This window comes from Lepisma saccharinum, chromosome 1 (assembly GCF_977018435.1).
Source record: "Lepisma saccharinum chromosome 1, izLepSacc3.1, whole genome shotgun sequence".
In the NCBI taxonomy this organism is placed as follows: Eukaryota; Metazoa; Arthropoda; class Insecta; order Zygentoma; family Lepismatidae; genus Lepisma; species Lepisma saccharinum.
In genome coordinates this window covers 29,040,152-29,060,100 of record NC_139229.1, presented here as the reverse complement: position 1 = coordinate 29,060,100, position 19,949 = coordinate 29,040,152, and the positions used below count along the sequence as shown (strand labels likewise).

Genomic DNA, 19,949 nt, shown 5'->3' with positions numbered 1-19,949 from the left:
TCATTTTTTCGAAAAATGAAATTTTTGCACATATGAAAAACGATTTTTTTTCTTCACCCTAAAAAACTTAAAACTGGCCGCGGTGACTCAGTCGGTAACGCGTCTGACTACCATGGTAAAGGTCCCTGGTTCGATCCCCGGCCGGTTCAAATCCGGGAACTTTTCTAACGTTGGAAGCGGCCTCGGCGCCCACCCCAGCGTCGAATGAAATGGGTACGTGGGGGAAACCCTTGGGGGTAAAGGCGGTCAGGGACGTGATGCTGATCACATCACCCCCACTCACGACCGGATCAAGAAAGTGTGGGGCGTTACCCTACACCCCCTATACACCTTCATGGCGTTGTGCTAAGCACAGGGGAGCACTTTCCTTTTTTTACCTTTTATCAAAAAACTTAAAATCGAAAAATTAAGTTTCGAAGTTTCCCTGTTATCGAGTTTTCTAAACCTGCCGTCTTAAGGTAAATACTGCATTTCGCTGCCATATGCCGGAATATCGTGAGATATATTGTAACATACAGCCATAGACCCTTATTTGGCCGCACTCCTCAGTTGATGTGTCAGTCTTTTTATACGATTTGTGCTCAATAGCGAACAAGCGTAGTAAGCGGTTTAAAATGTGTGTAGTGGGTGTGTGCTTCTAAATATCGGCAATATGCAATAATTTATGTGTAATAAAAGAAAAGGAAGATTCCTAGACAGGTCAGGTCAACAAGGAAATTAGTATTTTGAAAATACTATTTTCATATTTTCCTTGTTGGCCTGATCTGTCCAGGAAAAATACACTTCAAGAAGACGAAAATTTCAAACTTCTGAGGATTCCGACATTGTAGGACCGCATACAGAACTCCGATCCAAGCATGTGGCATTTTCGGCTACCAATCCCGCAAGCTACCGGTACCTCACGATCAACTGTTTGGAAAGCCGAATCACACGAACTGGATTTGCGGTAAGAATGCCCTACTTGGCGCTGGACTGGCTACTTGGCTGGAAATGTTGGCTGGTTGGCTGCTTGACTGGTTTTGACGATTATACCGTGTTCTAACTGCAACTGGCTTTCTCTGCTAGATACTGCAGAACGACCAATCAGAGCAAAGTTTGGTCATATGAAGATAATCTCTGAGTTTGGAGAGATAAAGTTTCTTGTCTGTGGTTTCCGAGTGGTGGTGGTTTTCGTTCGCTGCTCGATGAAAGAAAAGAACATAGCCTATAATGTGCATTCGGGTTCATTAATATTTAGGAATTTATCCAAAGCGATGAGATTTGCACACGACACACGTGATGGCCGATAATGAAAATTCTTATTATTACCAGTGTATTAAATTTTTGACATATTTAGTTGAACAAAATATATATTTTTTAGGAATGAATCCTGCGAATTTCATAACCAAGTTGATTAGAAAGCTTGTTGGTACGCTTGAATTACCATACTTTCTTTCGAGCCAATTTTTGGCCCATACAAATACTTTTATTTTAATTATTTTAATTTTTAATAACAGCAGTATAGTCCACGCGTTTACTTCGTTAACGTCCAAGAACTGAAGGAAGCCGCCGCCACGAACGTGGGTGGGGTTAAACAGCGGGCGAGTCGTTTTCGTCCAATCACACTCAACCTTCAGCCAATGGGCGCAGTTGTCATTATGCTCGTCTACTCCACGTGGAGTCGCTGACTGCGGATAAGCTGCCGTAGTGTCAATTTGTTGTTTGCAACTTCAATATGGAAACCATGGGAAGGTGCTAGTGCGGAGGAGGGACAAGGTGACGTAGAGTAGATGTGGCAACACTGTGCCTTGAATGTGGTTGTTGCAGCTGGTGAGCGCGCTCCGTGGACTCCAAAGTCAGCCGGTCGTTAACGAAGCTAGCGCGACTATAGCTATCTCCTACGTTCTTCAAATAGCTCTTTCATGTTTTCAGCTTCATGTTGTCTGCTCTGCGCAATGCCTTGTGGGAGCAAAAGCATACCTACAAGTACGGTGACAAATATCGTGTGAGATGCAGATGGGCCAGTTCCACACAACTGGTCCAAGCCCAATTGGAAAAACGGCAGGAAATCTAGCCTCGTGTGATCCAGGCTTAACTTATTTTTTCTCTCTCTTTTTTCAGGTATCAAGATGTGCCCCCTGTGGCCTTTCCATTTGCTACTGATGTACGCCCTCATCCTGTGTCCTCTGTGGATGCTGTCCTGCGGAGTGATCTCCGCTGCCGCCACCTCCATGTGGAACGTCTCCTTCAGCCCCGAGGAGGTGGCTTCCCTCGTGGAAGGCCGCACGACCTCCGTGAATTTCACTACCACCGACCTAACCCAGGAGGACCTGAGGTACGGCGTGGCGAAGGTGGTGAGCGACAGGGAGGTCGTGGCGTCGGTTCCGGACAGTGCGACGTACGTCCTGCGCACCGAACCCTTCTTGCAGGACGGACAGTGGACGTCTGCGTTCAATGTGACCGGTAACTTCCTGGGCTTCGCCTCCGTGAAACTCCAGCTCTTCGACAGGGAGGAGAAGCTCGTGAAGGAATCTCCCAAGCTGGATGTCGCCGTCGTGAGAGGTGACAAGGTCATCGACATAGTGTTCAATTACAGTGTCGCTATTCTCGCGTCCATCATCTACATCAATATGGGATGTGCCTTGGATTGGGAACTTATGAAGAGCACGATTCGTAGACCCATTGGGCCAGTTATTGGGTTCGTCAGCCAGTGTATCTTCATGCCTTTGGTAAGTATTTATTATAGCTGCTATAACCCAGAAGGTTTAACTTGTTAGTACAGTTCCCTCAGGAACGTATACTTCTCGCAGGCCCAACTGGCGGCTGACCTGCATAGCTCCAATTGTGCATCAAGTCTTCAGGGGTCCGTGGCTCGATAAGTGTCAACAACCTCAGTTGAGAAGTAAAATATGTAGGGGTAACATCGCTCTCCCGAAGCAACGTTGCCAAGCGTACGTCTGTTTTCGTCAGTTGTTTTTATTAGCTTGTTTGTACAGTGTTAGGATGTTTTGTGTACTAATTTTCTTTGCTGGGTGTACTATTGTACAACTTTTACCCAGTAACTTTTACCACCTCCCGTTTTACAGTACGTTTGGCAACATGCTGTGTTTCCGACGCTCATTTGTTTCGTCTCGCCAGCAACTTTCGGTGCCTTGTGACACGAAAATTCCCGATATCAGTCAAGGAGAATTGAACTGGTCTCTGATTCATTGTTTCCTAGCCGCCAGCTGGAAATGCGACCAGTATAAGCTATCTGCGAAGTCTAAATCCCAGAGACTAAAACACAGAACAATCGATTAGAAATTGTGAATAATAATGTTCATTTTAATAAGAGTTGTTTCTGGAGTTAGCAACCTGATTTCCCCGAAGACCCCCAAAACGAGCAAAATGAGTGTGTAACCACGTTTACATCGTTCACGGGAACCCAGTATTCTTCTTTCCTCCATACCCTATGACCACGTGCCATAGTGACATAGTCCGGATCTTGGACTCAGCATACGCCACTGAGTTCCGTCCATAAATGTTGATAATAAACATGGTTTTTTATAGCAACGGCCTGGTCCCACCCGCTAAGAAAATGTATGTTTCAATTAAAGGAAGGAAGCGAGGGAATCTCCCCTTCCCCCTTCTGAAAATGAATAATCTCGTCAAACATTTTGTCAGCATTAGAGCTTGTTTTTAACCGTAGCTTACCAGAGGGGAGGGATGGGGTGGTCTGCAAGGCGCACCACCTCTTGTTCTTAGGTTCTTCAACTGTGAATATTTATGAAAGAAAATGTAAATGAATTACACTATTCCCTAATAATAAATTACAATGTTTCTGTAGTAATACTTTTGTTCCTAAAACCACAAAGATAACTTACATAGGAGGCAAATTCACGTGGTGGCACTCCCTCCCTCCCCCTTTCCCGACCCCGGGATGTGCGTTCCAACATGCCGGTGATAGTGTACATTTATTTGGTAATGACGGTAAATTTTGTAACTATTATAATTATTATAAAACTGCACCTATATGAACAACAATAGCAAAATGATTTCTTGAATTTTAGTGACAAAAAATGCATGGGGCCTTGAACCCCCTTCAGGTAAGCTAGGGTTAAGGCGAAAATGTGGTAATATCGGCATGTGAAATATTTATGAAAAGAATGGAAATTCTGCAAAATTGTGATTTTTAAATTAAAGTAGCGCACTGTTTCTTCACGGATATCTCACTTTTTTGCATGCTACATTTATTGCAATGACAAGATTTGAACTCTATTAAGGAGATCATAACTCTTTAAGAATATCTAAGCGTAAAACAAAAACTACTACAATTACAGATGGTGTCCCGACAAAACGTACCAGCGACAAAACGTACCACTGGGGTTTTCGCGACGAAATGTCCCACTCAGATAAACACGTGAAAGGATCTACTAAAAACTTCAAAATATTTTTACTCCGCGGCAAAACGTACCACTTCAAGGAAAACGTTTGAACTTGCCCTTGACATGTCAACATTACAACACGGTGCGATATCCAGCACCCAGCTAGGTTATTCGTATTACCTCATTAGTCATTACGACTTTGATCTCTTAGGTGGAATATTCAGTTGGGAGCATGAACATAGAAATAGAGCTAAGTGTCACTAATATAGCTTTCATGCGAATTTCCTGGCTGGTTGTTTTCATATTAGTTTAGTTTAGGTTGGTTAGAGTTTGAAACGCTTTACTAATTTTTTCATGGATGGTACTTTTAAGTGCTGTAGTAAACAATTTTTTCAGATTTACAGCATCCATGCAGATTTTGGAAGCACGGCTGAAGAAGATCAAATATCAACCCCGTAGTTTTTGCTCTATTGCCCAATAAGGATAGAGAGACCTATATTCGCTTGTTTCGACTCATCATTCAGGCTGTTCCGGAGTGGAAACCAGAAAGAGTGAACGTGGATTTTGAATTTATTTATTTATTTATTGAAATTTCCAGTACATCAGAAGCCATTTTAAACCAGAAAGAAACAACAGTAAAACAATAGACTAAGATTAAAAACACAAAAGAAAGGATAACATAAAATAAACAAAATTAAAACAAGCCAAAAAAGTACCAAGATAAATAGATCAGTTTCACAAAAGCATTACTTATGTACAATTTTTCCCTTGTTGCTGATAGAAAATGAATGTGAAGTGAATATATCTATTTGGTTTGAGATTATATTGAACTGATTCGATAGCCTATGAAATAGTGAACGTTGTATGAGTGAGAGTCTGGGAGTTGTAGTGTGAAAAGTTTCCTTGCTCCGTTATGTCTAGGCACTCTTGAGTGAGAGTTCATGGAGTGGGATGCTGCATCTTAAGTTTCCATTTATAGTCTTATATAGCAATTTCATATCTGCAATGTATCTACGAGTTTCTGGAATATTAATATGCAGATTTACAAGCAGATCTCTCTTAGGCAGGTGTCTCATGGCAGGCAGTCTATATCGAACGATGGAGAGGAAAAAGCTGAGAACACTGTCGATCTTGGAGGTATGGGAATGGGCAGCCACGTTCCACGTTGGTGAACAATATTCTAGAATGGGGGAACAAATGTCTTGAAGTAAATGGAAAGTGCTTTCGGGTTATTGATTTCGGTGAATCTGTAAAGTAGGCCTAGCATACGTATTGCCTTTTTTGTGATTGTTGATATGTGATTATCGAAATTTAGTTTTGAATCTATGAGGATACCTAGATCTCGGTGTTGTGCTTCTTTTGCTAGAGGGAGGTCGGTGAGTGTATAATTGCCTTCAAGAATGTTTTGTTTCAATGAAATTGTTATCTAAGAGCATTTAGAAGGGTTTGTGGACAGTTTCCATCGCTTACACCATTCAGAGAATCTGTTAATGTCATTTTGGAGAATTTGCACGTCTTATGGCTGTTTTATTTATTATAATCTTGCAATCATCGGCAAACATTAGAATTGTGCTTGAGATGGGGGAATTAAAGAGGTCTGTGAGATCATCCAGATATAATACAAATAACAGAGGGCCAAGAACGCTTCCTTGCGGCACATCAGATATAACAGGAAGCCAGTTAGAATGAGTTCCAGGAAGTATAACGCGTTGTTGTCTATTTCTTAGGTAGTCTTTCACTAATTTTACCGTGTTTCCAGTGATGTTAAATCTGTTAGATAATTTATGCAGTAAATAATGGTGATCCACTGAATCAAAAGTTTTGGACAGATCGAAGTAAACAACATCTAACTGATTACGATTAGTAATTGCGTTTATGGCACAGGATTGCATAGAAGACAGATTGGTAAGGCATGAAGAATTTGGAAGAAAGCCGTGTTGTGCTGGGTTAATGTAAGGGGATGTGAATTTCAGAAGTCTTTTTTCAGAATTTTTTCACAGACAATAGCAAGTGTGGAAAGGAGAGAAATGGGCCTATAACATGTAGTATCGTTAGCATTTCCAGATTTAAAAATAGGAATGATATTTGCTTTCTTCCATTGAGTGGGAAAGCAGCCTTCTGAGAAGCACCTATTGTATAACATTGCTAGAGGAGTAGCTAGTGAGTGAGCTGTTTTTTGAAGGAATATTGTCTGGTCCAGATGCTCGGTGAGAAGAAAAGGAGGTAAGGAACTGCAAGACTTCACCTGGTTCTGTAAAGACGGTAGAAAGAGAGCAGATAGATTTGATAGGCGGGTGATCTAAAACATCATTTGAAACAAAATTATTTTGAAATGTTAGATTGAATAGTTCAGCTCTATCATTACCAACAGCTGTCGACCACAAGGAAAAAAAACCTTGGGACGAAAAGTCTCCGCGCAGCTTTCCTTTCTTCCCTCCACCTCCGGCCATAAGGAAGCATGGTCAACTCTCCCCCTCCCCTCCTCGTGTGGGTACGGTGCACAGGAGTCGCGGGTCTGCGCAGGTTGTTTTGCTCGTGGTTCCACTATACTTCTAAAGCAGCCGTATATGCGATACGCCAAGTGTTTTCTTCGACAGAAATCAGTGGGTGCTTCTTTCATTTTAAGAAATTCCTTTGGCGTAAAGTTCAAGATATAGGACTTTCAAGTGGTACGTTTTGTCGCATCGCAAATATTTTAAGACTCATTAGAAGACCCTTCGCAGGTAGCCGCTGAGGTTTTAGGTACGTTTTGTCGCGTATTCTTACAGATATCAGCGAACTGACAGTGATTTTCTTCTCATCAGGCGCCTTTTGGATCCCACAAAAAGTCATATACAGTCTGTTATCGTTTCGTTCTGCACGAATTTGCCATAAATAAGGCAGAAGGAACTCCCTTAAGCTTTAGACAAACTTGAGAACGATGGAAGGAACCCATTCGCGAGGAAGGGTATGGGTGACCCCTTAATCTCAGAGATAAAACCCCGTATGACACTGCAAATATGCCTGATAATGATGACATACCATTTATGGATATAAATGACTTACATTTTCTGTTGGTAAACAGCAAACTCCTTTTTCCGCCGACTTTACGTGATGTATGATCTGGTAAGAAAGTGTACGGGAATTGTTGTTAATGTTTCACATTATTCCGAGAAAGAAAGGGGGGAGTGCATTATATATTTGATGCATTTGTATCAGTGTTGCCACAACCAAAAAGTGAAAATTCCTTTTAGGAGGAACAACATTTTTCCTTCTTGCAAATGTTCCCTTCATAGTAGAAAAAAATTGAAATCGCGACAAGAAAACGTCATCACTTCTTATTTGAATTATGACTATTATTGCCACTGTCTCACAGAAATAATTGTTTATTAGGATTTATTGCATGTATGAGAGAAAATACGAAGGGAATAATGAAAAATATTGACAGCAAATTGTACACTTTGAGAAAGATAGTCATATAGTCGGTCCCCGTGGCGAAGTGGTTAGCACATCGCGCTGCAATGCTAGGGGTCCTGGGTTCGAATCCCGGCCTGGGCATGGATGTTTCTGAGTGTCCATCATGTCATCACTCATCCCCATCTTCGCAAATTAGCCAAAAGTGGTACAAAAAGCGAAGTAAAGCAAATCAATCGATTAATAGTCATGTATGATTTGTTTTGGGTATGTAGGATAAATATACGAAAGAAAATATATTTCACACTTCAATCGACTTGACTTTCATATGTGAGCCGGGTGTCTACAAATTTCTGTGCGGTTTTATTTTTCATGAAATTTCCCTTTTCACTTAAATTTCTGTCTGAATTTCCTGCACCGAGGGACATTTCATATCATGCGGCAACACTGAATGGTGTTGGTGTCGTGATGTTTGAGGAATGGCGAAGAGAAAGCGAAAGCAGGATACGTCGACGTCATCGTCAAGGCCAGATAACGGGGATATTCGGTACCTGGCCATCGCAGACAGGAACTGACGTCAGTGTTTTTCTTTTAAACCCTTCTTGGAATACACAAGGAACTCTTTATTAAAAGCCGATACTGCAATTAAGCTAAGGTTCTGTATTGAGTCGCATGGAATGATGGAAATTTCGTTGAGCCCTTCATCCAACCAGAAAAAGACAGTCTTTTCATTCGGTAACTCACTACGTTCATTTTCTGTTCGCTTGCATTGCGTCATAACAGACAAAGTAATGAGGTGGGCCGTGAGAACTTTCCACAGGGACTATGCCTTAAGTTGCAATTAGTGAGAACATTTCATGAAGTATACATTTGGCAATTCGTTTTGTTGTGATACTTCTGCGTTCAACGCTGTCGGAGGTAGAATTCCTGTGGGCGCATTTGAACCTGCTCTTTACTTCCTAATCATCGCAAGTGGCCAAAAGTGGAAGAAAAGCAACGCTAAATAACACATCAAATTAATTACAAGTCAGGATAACTGGATTTTTCACTCAGTAATGTATGCCTAGTTAAAGTTCTGTAAACAGTGCTGACGTCAGGAAACGCGAGGTCCTAATTTTGAAAAGTGAAAATGTAGATCAGCGTTTCTCAATACCGGGCTCTGGCGTCAATTAGGTTCTTCTGAAGTTTTCGACTTGCAGCCCGAACTGGCAAGCACCTGGAAAGATCGGTCGGGTTTCCACTGCGATATCAGAAAATGCTTTTGTGGCAGTGGCGGTGAGAAATCAAACGATCTTAGCGGGAGTCACGTTGTTTCCGCTTCCAAATTTGTAGGACGGGCACTACACTCAATTTAGTTTAAGCAGTAATTTTTATTAACAAATATATTGAAGTGGAAATATTCTGATTAATGGGAATTTTTCGGTGCCCGAAATGGAACAGGCTAATGAAAGTCAGCACTTACCAAATTAATTTAATGATATTGGCCAGAGGAAACTAAAAGATTCCATTATCCATTATATCCAGTCGTCAACGAATTTAAACCAAATTTTATATTTTTCAACAAGCCTAGACAACTAATACTCTCTATGTACGCCATGATTTATTTGTTAATATTAAATGTCAAGGGTGCATATTCATTAACGTATAAAGTTTTAAAAAATAGCTATTTACGAGTAAAATTTCTGTAATAGGGGCATCGACTTTTGAAAAACTAATTTACCATGCCGCGCCTCACGAAGGATGAGAACCACTCAGACAAATCCCAGTTCTCGTAAAAACTAGACACAACATGGCATGGTTATCATCACTATTGCATAATTATTACAAATAAAACGCCGGCTTTCGTCGAGAACCACTTCTCTTGATAACTTTTTGTTTGCTAATTGAAGACTTGTTTCAGCGCTACGAGCTCTCGAAAGACGTATTTTATCGTCTCCATATGCAGCCAGGCGCTATATGGTTCATTAGCATTCATTTCTGGGCCTCCCCATGGCGCAGTGGAAGCGTCGCCACCTTGTAACCAAGGGATCCCGGGTTCGATACCCGGTGGAGGCACATAGTGGTTCGGATCCCACTTTGAACTGTAGGTCCGGTCCCGATTATCCTTACTGTGCGTAAAGCGAACTTAAAACACCAGCTAAAAAAAGCATTAATTTATTTCTGTCTGAAAACATAACATTAGTACTCTACGAAAACTGGATCGTGTTAGCAGATTAGCCGACAGGATGAAATCGCGAGATTCAATGGCGGCAACGTTTGAAAAGCATTTGGTGGGCCGAACTCTTCAGATTTATTTTATGAGTTTATGCAATAATATATGTCATAAGTAGCCTGATATTTTGCCCTAAAGTACCTCTTTTTGTTCGTTGGCCAGAAAATGTAGGCTGTTGCGTTGAAAAACCGATTCAGGCAATTTCTGAGAGGAATACACGATTTTTTGGTTGACGTTTTTGGCGATTTCACTCTTTAAGTGCCTATTTCGAAGTGCTTTTTGAGTGCCTAATCCTGGAGAATGATGAAAAATCTATCGATGTTTATCAATTTCAGTGCCTATTTTGGACTTTTCGGTGCTTTTTTTCCTGCCTATTTTGAGTTTTTAGTGCCTATCGATCCTCATCCGAGTTATATGCCCTTATCCTCTCTTACTTTTCCAATAACGATGTGTCCATGTATATTGTAAATAATATAGGACCTGGAAAATATCATATTGGAGACGTTAGAATTTATTGTGAAATGTTTTGATAACTGGTGGTAATTAATTTGTGAGAATTATTTGTGTATAATTAAACATTTTGATTTTTTAAGTGCGGGGACTTTATTTGTAAGTAAAAGGCACATTATTGGGTGGCTTCCAACCCATATAAGTTGGCTCCACTGTTGAGATTAACTCATTTCATGCATTTGAAGGTCGTAACATTTTTTTTTTTTGTAAAGCACCTTTCTGACTTTTTTAAAAACATCCGTTTTTTGTCCTCTTTTAAACCTTTCAGAATTCTGTTTCAAATCGACATCCTCTAGGCATTTATCGAAAGTGGCTGGGAGGCCCTGCCTGTGTAGTGGCACATATTGCACACCCCTAACAGCGGTGCTATCTCCATTGTAAACAAGTTTCACCTCGCCTGTTTTCCCCCACACTCGCACGTTAATAGCTGTGAAATGTGAATACGCTTACTTCTGGCTGCTGCATCTGACTTATAAAGAGCCGCATGGCTTTCGTGCTTAGCGGCACGTAAACATTGTGTGCATTTGCTGCAATGAATTTAGATAATGGCCTTGGATTCGTTGAAGAGGGAGCTTTTTTTTTTTCTTCTCGATGTAGTTGTGAGCCAATTTAACGGAACGAGGGAGCGTCTTCTTGACTTGCGCGTCAAGAAACCACGTACCAAGGGTTCCTGTTTAGTCACCATTATCGCCGCCGTTATTTTTTCGTGCTTGCGTTGGGAACACGTTACAGAAATTACTACTCCCTCTGTCCCATAATTATTGTCCGGGACACCTTTGTTTGTTGCCTCATAATAATTGCCCGATATTCAAACTGCGACATTGGTGTATACAGAAGAAGCACATGAAACAAGGGAATGAGTCATACAACTTGACTACTCGAGGATCAGTACGAATTGTGCTTTCCATCTGCCTCTTCGTCTGTCATTCCTGTACTACCATTCTGGCATACCGGACTATAATTGTGGGACAAAGGGAGTATATAATGTAACGGTACTTCATTACTTTGCGTTATGTTGATAAATTCACATCTGGGTAATTTAATGTGACCAAATTTTTAAAACAATAAAACGTAACATTTTTCGTATTTTCCTGAAGGAAAAACGGGACGACAAAATGTACACATTTTAATGCAAAACCGTTTCATCGCAAATACTTTGTTTGAAAACCAATGGCGGCGATTGGGTGCCAAAACTGGGGGAGGGGGTAAGGACAGTATATTTCCCTTTGTAGATAAGGTTTAGCATAGCGCGGGGGCAAAAGTGGCGAAAAGTAGGGGACAACTGCCCCCCCCCCTCTAATCACCGTCACTGTTGAAAACTATATAAAAAATACTGTGTAAATAACTCGCATACTATGGTGATACGCACTGCACTCCAAACAAGCAGTCCTTTAGAATTAGAAATCATTTATCATAGTAATAGTAGAGAAAATGTATTGTTCAGTAATTCTTTGCTGGTAAGTCATTGTCACAAAAAGAACATTTTGTCATCGTCCCGTCAAAAATTTCGGTACGGGTCAAAAAGAGGGACTATTCCATCTAATACAGGAGGTCTCGTCACCCCAGGGTAATTTATTTACCAGGACGAAACATGTTTAGTGGCCATTGCCGCAGGAACGGGGTACAACAGGGGCACATTGTCACCACCCCTTAATTTTGAGGGCGGAAGTACAGCACCACCTGAAATAATTTGACATGCTGTTTAAAGAATCTCGTTTGTAGTACCTAAACAAAGTTTCCTTTATCTATATTATTTTCCTATCCAAAAGAGCCGGCCTCTATGGTGGAATGGTTAGCACAGCATGCTACGATGCCAGGGGTCCCTTGTTTGAATCCCAGCCTGGGCATGGGTGAATTCCGTCTCCCTGCACGCCACTGAGCAAAATTTAGATGAATGTGATCAAGGTTGGATTCTGAGGAGGAGCAACTCCCCTTCCTACACACACAAAATCAATACAGCTGTTTCTCAGGATGGGAAATTGACAGGCGACCTTTATTTTGTCAGTCATGTCACTTCGCACCTTGAGGAGACCTAATGTGAGAAAAAATCTTTTAATAACAGTGCCCTTGGATTGTGGCATTCCAGAAGAACTACATAAATTCTGAAAGAAACAGGTGTTAGCTGTCATTTGCAAGTGTCAAGATTTCTCTGCAGGATAACACTATGTTTCAACTAAATGCCTTTTCATGAGTGCCAGCTGTTTAGGTAGTGCGTGTGAACAGATGACTTCTGGTCATCATCTCTCGAATAGCAACACAAAATACATGAGGGAACTAATATTAATAAAGTTAATTTCAAAATATCTCTGACGCAAGAATTAGTTAACACTTACTACATTCAGATTCAGCTTTACTTTAGTGTCTTAAAGTAACTTATCGTGGCAGATCTATGCTTCGTTCAAAATTCTCTGGCATTATACAACATTACATCATGATTGTACTGTACATTAATTTAATTTCGATAATCTAATGTGATTAATGAGACCCATTGTCAGCAATTAATCCTAACCATAATTCAGTTGGAAATTCTTGCACAGGATGCACCTGAACATGTTTGTTTCTTATCTCTTTTTCATAAAAGAATAAAATCTCTAACCAAGTTTTTAAAAGCACAAAACAAGTGAATAAACATTACTATTTTTTACTATACGAACAACATGTGGTAGGTCTTGGAGGTGAAAAGAATATATCAACAGTCCAATGTAAATTTAACTTTTAAAGATGGTTTATTATTTCAAATACTTCATTAATAATAACAAAAGTGATAATGTAGGAGGGTGAAATTCCTTTTCATGGTTGGTGAAAATACCCCCCCATCCCTTTCCTTTCTCTAAATTTGGACACTGGACTTATGTAACATTGACCTTCATTTTGCCTTTCAGATCAGCTTTGGGCTAGGCATGTTGCTGTTTTCTGAAAATATGATGATGCAACTTGGGCTCTTCATCTCCGGGTGTAGTCCATCGGGTGGAGCCTCCAATGTGTGGACAATTCTTCTAGGGGGGAATTTAAATCTCAGTATTACCATGACTACAATTAGCAACTTGATAGCATTTGGTAAGTAAAAGCTTTTCTTATCAGTTTGTGCCAATTTTTTGTTACTATCCCATGAGATATCCTATTCATGTCGATGAGAATAATGCCAAACGTGCATTTATGTCAAATCTCTACTATACTACTACCGTAGTATAAATCTCTACCAGGTATTCTCGTACTGACCTGGAAAATTCATGGAATTTTGAAAATATATATTTTAAGAGACTGAAAAAGTCTGTGAAAATGAAATCTTGTAGTTGCCAGTAATTGAGTTTGAAACTAAATTTAACTTTTTCTTGAATTGGCTTGTAGATGGAAGATATTTATACAAAATATCTTTATGCAGGGCTCGAAAAATCCCGGTCGCAGGTTACCATGGCGACTAAAAATTTCACCCTGGCGACTGTGATCTTATGCTGTAATATGTACGAAATTTTGATGATTTAAAGTTCAAATTGCAGTACAGCGTAAGTTAGTAAATTATTCTTTTTTTTTTATCAACGTTGTGAACATTCCATAGAGTCCGTAACAATTTCTTACCCCTTGTCCTTTAACACTTTCCTGCTTTCTGAAATGATTTAGCGATGTTTCGAATACTGTGATGCTCAGCATCTTATACAGTGTGTTTCAAAAGTTGCACAGCCCAAACTTTGGAAATGTATATCATGAAAACCGTAAGAGATATTTACACCGGGTTTTCTGTATTATAAAGCCTCATCCATTGAGATATTTTCAATGATTAAAATTATCAGTTCACTCCGTTCAGAAAATTATATAAATTAATAACTGACGGAAAGCAGCATTCAATTTTTTCCAGAAATGAACTTCTGAGTAAGAAAAATATGTAAGAAATTATCGAAGGGTCATAATTAGACATTTTGATGACTGATGTCATGTCAGTCTGTCATTTGCGACAATCTATACCATCTTGTTATTGTTTTTATCTTTTCTTATCTTTGTTTCTACTTTGTTGTTTCAGTGTAAAATGGCCAAATAAGACTATCTGAAACTCTGAATAAATAAATAAATATTGGTCATGTGCAACATTTGATGAATTTTTGACTGGCGATTTTATGGGTTGAGTGACAAGTGCCATTTTTGGGACATATCTCCATATATGGCATCACAAGCAGGTCGAAATATTGCCAACAGTCGCATGCAAGATGTGTCTAAGTATTGGCTATACATTTACGTGAAAAATCGTAAATCAAGATTTTGTGCCGAAATTGGACTCTTGAGAGAATCCTAGGCTGCCCCTGGTTACATTGAATTCTCTTCGCTCACTTTCGCCACTACTGTGCCTGTTTTTGTTTTTTTTAATTGATTCAGCATGGCGTATTCATTGGAGCAGTGCGTGTGTAATGCTGAAGAGTATTTTACTACTCATTCTTACACTCATGTGCAAGAGATTTTCCAACAAAAATGCCCTGCTTCTGCTGTACCTCATACAGCAACTGTTTTACAACCAGTCAAACATCAACAAATGATCTCACAAATTGTTTAAGAGTTGGTATTTATTGTTGAAAATCAGTTCTCAGATATTTTCAGCAAATTAACAATGTTTTTTTTAAAAAATAATGTAATTGCTTTTATTAAATGCTAACATAAATTTATGAACCCAGTGATAGCCTACAGGATTAGTTTAGTGCAGAAAACCCGGTGTAAATATCTCTTACGATTTTCATGATATAAATTTTCAAAGTTTGGATTGCGCGACTTTTGAAACATACTGAGAATGCACAATTGCTAGTAGGTGGTTTCCTGGCGCCTGATTTTCAGAGCTGGCGCCTAGCTTTGAAGACAATTTTTCGAGCACTGTGTTTATCGTTTATTTTTGTTTATGGATTTTGAACAATGTTTAATAAACTTTATTCCCTTGAAATGCAGACATGTAACTTGCTTATTAGCAGGGAACGGATTTATATGTAAATACATATTTATTTAAAGAGGTTTTCTCAGGCGATCAGCCTAGTGATTTCCAGATAGGCTTCTGAGCTTTTGAGAGCTAACGTCACACTCTCTAACGTTAGCTCTCGAAAGCTCAGAAGCCTTTTCGGAAATCACCTGGCCGATTTCCTGAGAAAACCTCTTTACTATTCGACGCCAGGAAAGTTTCAAGAATTATTACATTACATATTTATGTATGAAGTTCAAATCAGTTATATGTTGTATTATCTTTGCACATCATGGTATGTAGATTCCAAAAAAATATTATTTTTCCATATTTGTACACACATTGGGTTTTGACTCATATTTTAGTTATTTTTACGTACTATTTCGATATTTCATAACTTTTCTCAACATATATTCCATATTCGCACATCGACTACATATTCCAGTGGTGTGACCGAAAGAGTTGTGTGAATTTCTTGCAAATAACTCACAAAGTCCAAAGCAACATTAAACGAACTAATATTTACGATTTTTTTTATACCCTCCAATTGCGTTAATTACAAGTTTTCTGTCATCCGAACAATATATTTTTTAAAATCACTTTACACCTCCCAGCTGTTTGCTTTTGCTGTTGTAAAACACTTTAAATTCCTGTTTATGTACAATTGTTGTCAACAATAGAGAATGAATGAGGCCTCAAGCATCTGCTCCTGGTTGTTACAAACGTTATTTTGGCAACATTGGAAGAGAGTCCGAAGTCTAGCAGCCCATTGCAACAGCAGCGCCAGAAGCAACAAATTATGGTATGGTATGCTTCTGGTTTCTCTAGAAGACAATCACAGTAATAGTTACAATGTCGAGACTGTATTTTATATAGCTCGTGTAGTGTCTTATGGGAACTCTGATACTATTGTCTTTTATCATGAGGATGGGTGCCATCTGGGATGGCATAGTGATTGTTGTTATCTTGTAATCACAGGGTCCCAGGTTTGATACCCAGTGAAGGCACATAGTGCTTCAGATCCCACTTTTAACTGTAGGTCTAGTCCCAGTTAGCCTATCTGTGCATGAAGTGGACTCAAAATTATGAGGACGAGTAAAATTGAACTTTCTTGCACACTTGTGTAGGCTTATTTTACTATGAAGCATTTTGCCTGACAGTTAAGCTATCTATTTTCATACAAATGGTCTTAAAGTTTGCTGACTTGGTTCCGCATAAGATTCTCTCAGGATTGTTTGGGCAACCAGAGGCATGCTTCACTAACAAGGGAGGTTATCTAAGTGTCCCCCTCCGATTTCCATGAAACTTGGCAGGTGTATAGAGGGCCCCAAAGGAAGAAATAAGTGTTTTTTTGTTTCGGCTAAAAAAACGGTTTTAGGAGGCAAAACCTCCCCTCTAATGTCAAGATGAGGACAAATTGAAGTAGGGATTTGACCCCTGTCCCCCCCCCCGATTTCCATGAAACTTGGAAGGTGTATAGAGGGGCCCAAAGGTCAGATCCCCTCTTCAATTTGCCTTATCTTGACATTTGAGGGGAGGTTTTGCCCCCTGAAACAGTTTTTTAGTCGAGAAAAAAAACACGTATTTCTTCCTTTGGGCCCCTCTATACACCTGCCAAGTTTCATTGAAATCGGAGGTGGACACAGTGGTCAGATCTCCCCTTCAATTTGTCATCATCGTGACATTTGAAGGGGGTTTTGCCCCCTAAAACAGTTCTTTAGCCGAAACAAACAACACATATTTCTTCCTTTGGGCCTCTCTATACACCTTCCAAGTTTAATTGAAATAGGAGGGGGACACAGGGGTCAGATCCCCACTTCAATTTGTCCTCTTCTTGACATGAGAGGGCGGGTTTTGCCCCCTAAAACTGTTTTTTAGTCAAAACAAAAAACACATATTTCTTCCTTTGGGGCCCCTCTATACACCGCCAAGTTTCATGGAAATCAGAGGGGGACACTTAGATAACCTCCCTTGTAAGTAGTGAATTATAGTTTAGAAAATCAGAGAAAACTACAAAGAAATTAAGATGCTGACCAGATAACATCAGTGTAAGTCTGTAGACAGACTCATTCTGCCAGAGAAGTTAGCTTTCAAGTGAAAAATTATATGCAATAAATAAAATAATATAGTTTCCTACCAGATGAAGAGCAAGTTTTTATTGTTGGTTCCTTACTCTACAGGTAAAAGATCTGTCTTCAGAGTTGTACTGCTTAACCCTTCTGTAGAGAAAGTGGTGGCATTTCATTGGAATTCAAAGTTTGAATACTTTAAAACATATTCACAGCCTTTCTATATTTGAATTGAATTTTTGAGCAATCACTAGGGTAGAGCTGATACCAATGACGGTATACCAGTAGTATTAATGTCGAAAGTTGGAATTTCTTTACCGATACCAGCCTGTAATTTCTCGGCATGTTGGTCTTTCACAGGGTCACACTTTTGCAGTCTAAGTATCCTGGGAATTTATTTTGCACCAATTTTGTGTGAAAACTATATTTTGTGATTACATAACATGTACTACTTTCATATTCTGATGTAATTCTTGAATATTTTAATGCAAAATTCTTGGTAAATTGCAGTGGCGTAACATGGGCATTTCGGGTGGGAACGCCAAGTCCGAAGGAAGGGTCAGCCCATTTTTGCTTAATAATTTACTTATGGAATTAGTCGCCACAGGTATTGTTTATTTGCCTGAAGTCAGCTGGGTTTTCAATAAAACATCATCTATGCATGTTTTAGCTAGAAAATGAGATGCCTCACGGAGCAGCAAATGTTTTGAACTCTGGTGTTTTATACTTTTCGGTATGACGCACGTCATTAGAAAACCTACCTGAATTACAAGTGCCTCTGAACAACAGTAAACGTCATTGTTGTGGATGATCCCACTACTGATTGATTTGGTTTATTTTACTTCGCTTTTCTACCACTTTTGGTTAATCGCGGATATGAATACGAATGATATTTATAAAGTTGATGAAGGGACACTCATAAAGAACACCCATGCTAACGCCGGGATTCGAACCAGGTACCTCTGTCATCTTGGCAAGCTGTGCAAAACACTCTGACACGGAGGTGGGTGGATGATCCAACTATTGTACACTCTACTGACGTAACAGTGCCGATTAGTAATTCAGACCACTGTTTATTGCATCTTGAGAATGCTGATAAACACGTTTAAATAATTTTGTCTAGAGACCATTCGATGTTAAGAGTTTCGAAACGAATGCTAAACATTTCCATGGGCACAATATTAAGCAGTTAGTAACTAACAAGAAAATAATAATAATAATAATAAAAAGAACAGTTTGCGGGTTAAGTGGTAGAGCAGCCACAGGCTGAACTTCTACCATCAGGATTTCACCAAATTATTTGACGAAAACTGTGTTGATCTTTTAGTTTTTGATGCACATCGCTGTTCGTGTGATAAATTATACAATAAAGTAAAAGAAAAGTAAAGTGCTCCCCTGTGCTTAGCACCACGCCATGAAGGCGTATAGGGGGTGTGGGGGTAATGCCCCACACTTTCTTGATCCGGTCATGAGTGGGGGTGATGTGATCAGCATCATGCCCCTGACCGCCTTTACCCCCCAGGGTTTCCCTCAGGTACCCATGTCATTCGACGCTGGGTGGGTGCCGGGGCCGTTTCCATCGTTAGAAAAGTTCCCGGATTTGAAGCGGCCGGGGATCGAACCCGGGACCTTGAGCATGGTAGACGCATTACCGACTGAGCCACCGCACTTTCCCCAATAGAATAGCTAATGCTGTTCCTGTGTAATCCAGAGGTACCAAGTTTTATTCCCAGTAGAGGCTCATTTCATGGTGATTTGCATCCCACCTTAAACTGTAGGTATAGTCACAATCAGTCTATCTGAGCCTAAAGTGGACTTAAACAGACTATCTAAAACTAGACTAAATTCCGTGGTACAACAGCCCTCTAAGAGCCAGGGCTGTTTTTTATATTGAGTGGCATGTGGTCTGTGCATAGACTCACATTGCTATTGTTTTCTGACTTCCGAGACTGTCTTCAGGATACGGAATCAGTGCTGAAATTTTGAGGCTTCCACCAGGAATTGAACCCAGGACCGCTTGCACCAAAGGCAAGAATGCTAATCATTTGGTTGTGCAGGCGCCCCTTAAACAGACTTTCATTAATGTATTGAAGAGTACCTGCAATTGAAAGTCCGAATTAGTAGAAAAGTAGAAAAATTACAAGCAACAATACTATTCTGGTTATTGGTATAACTGTATAAATATATGTTCACTCTTTAAATCAAATCTCCATCTTTTCTAGGAACGATACCATTTTGGATGTTTACACTAGGCCAGGTGATATTCAAAGGGAACAATATCCGTGTGCCTTACCGAAAGATTGCCACTTTCGCATTTTCATTAATAATTCCGCTTGGAATTGGCCTTCTGCTTCAGAGGTTTGCTCCACGGTTTTCAAAAGCAATGGTCCGCATACTGAAACCTCTAGCAGCATTCCTGATAGTATTTATCGTTGTCTTCGCCATTGTGACCAATGCGTACTTGTTCCACTTGTTTTCATGGCAGGTAAGCT

General features: G+C 39.9%; 1 protein-coding gene across 5 annotated transcripts in view; it reads left to right on the top strand.

Annotated features, from left to right (window-relative positions):
- Positions 1 to 19,949, top strand: part of LOC145994123 (ileal sodium/bile acid cotransporter) — a 64,996-nt gene that overhangs the window by 31,920 nt on the left and 13,127 nt on the right. For all 5 annotated transcript variants that reach the window (XM_083130219.1, XM_083130230.1, XM_083130227.1 and 2 more), the window contains exons 2-4: positions 2,101 to 2,708; positions 13,341 to 13,515; positions 19,680 to 19,942. In XM_083130219.1, the coding sequence (XP_082986345.1) occupies positions 2,109 to 2,708; positions 13,341 to 13,515; positions 19,680 to 19,942 (1,038 nt within the window). In that variant the 5' untranslated portion in view covers positions 2,101 to 2,108. The remainder of the gene's footprint in view (positions 1 to 2,100; positions 2,709 to 13,340; positions 13,516 to 19,679; positions 19,943 to 19,949) is intronic.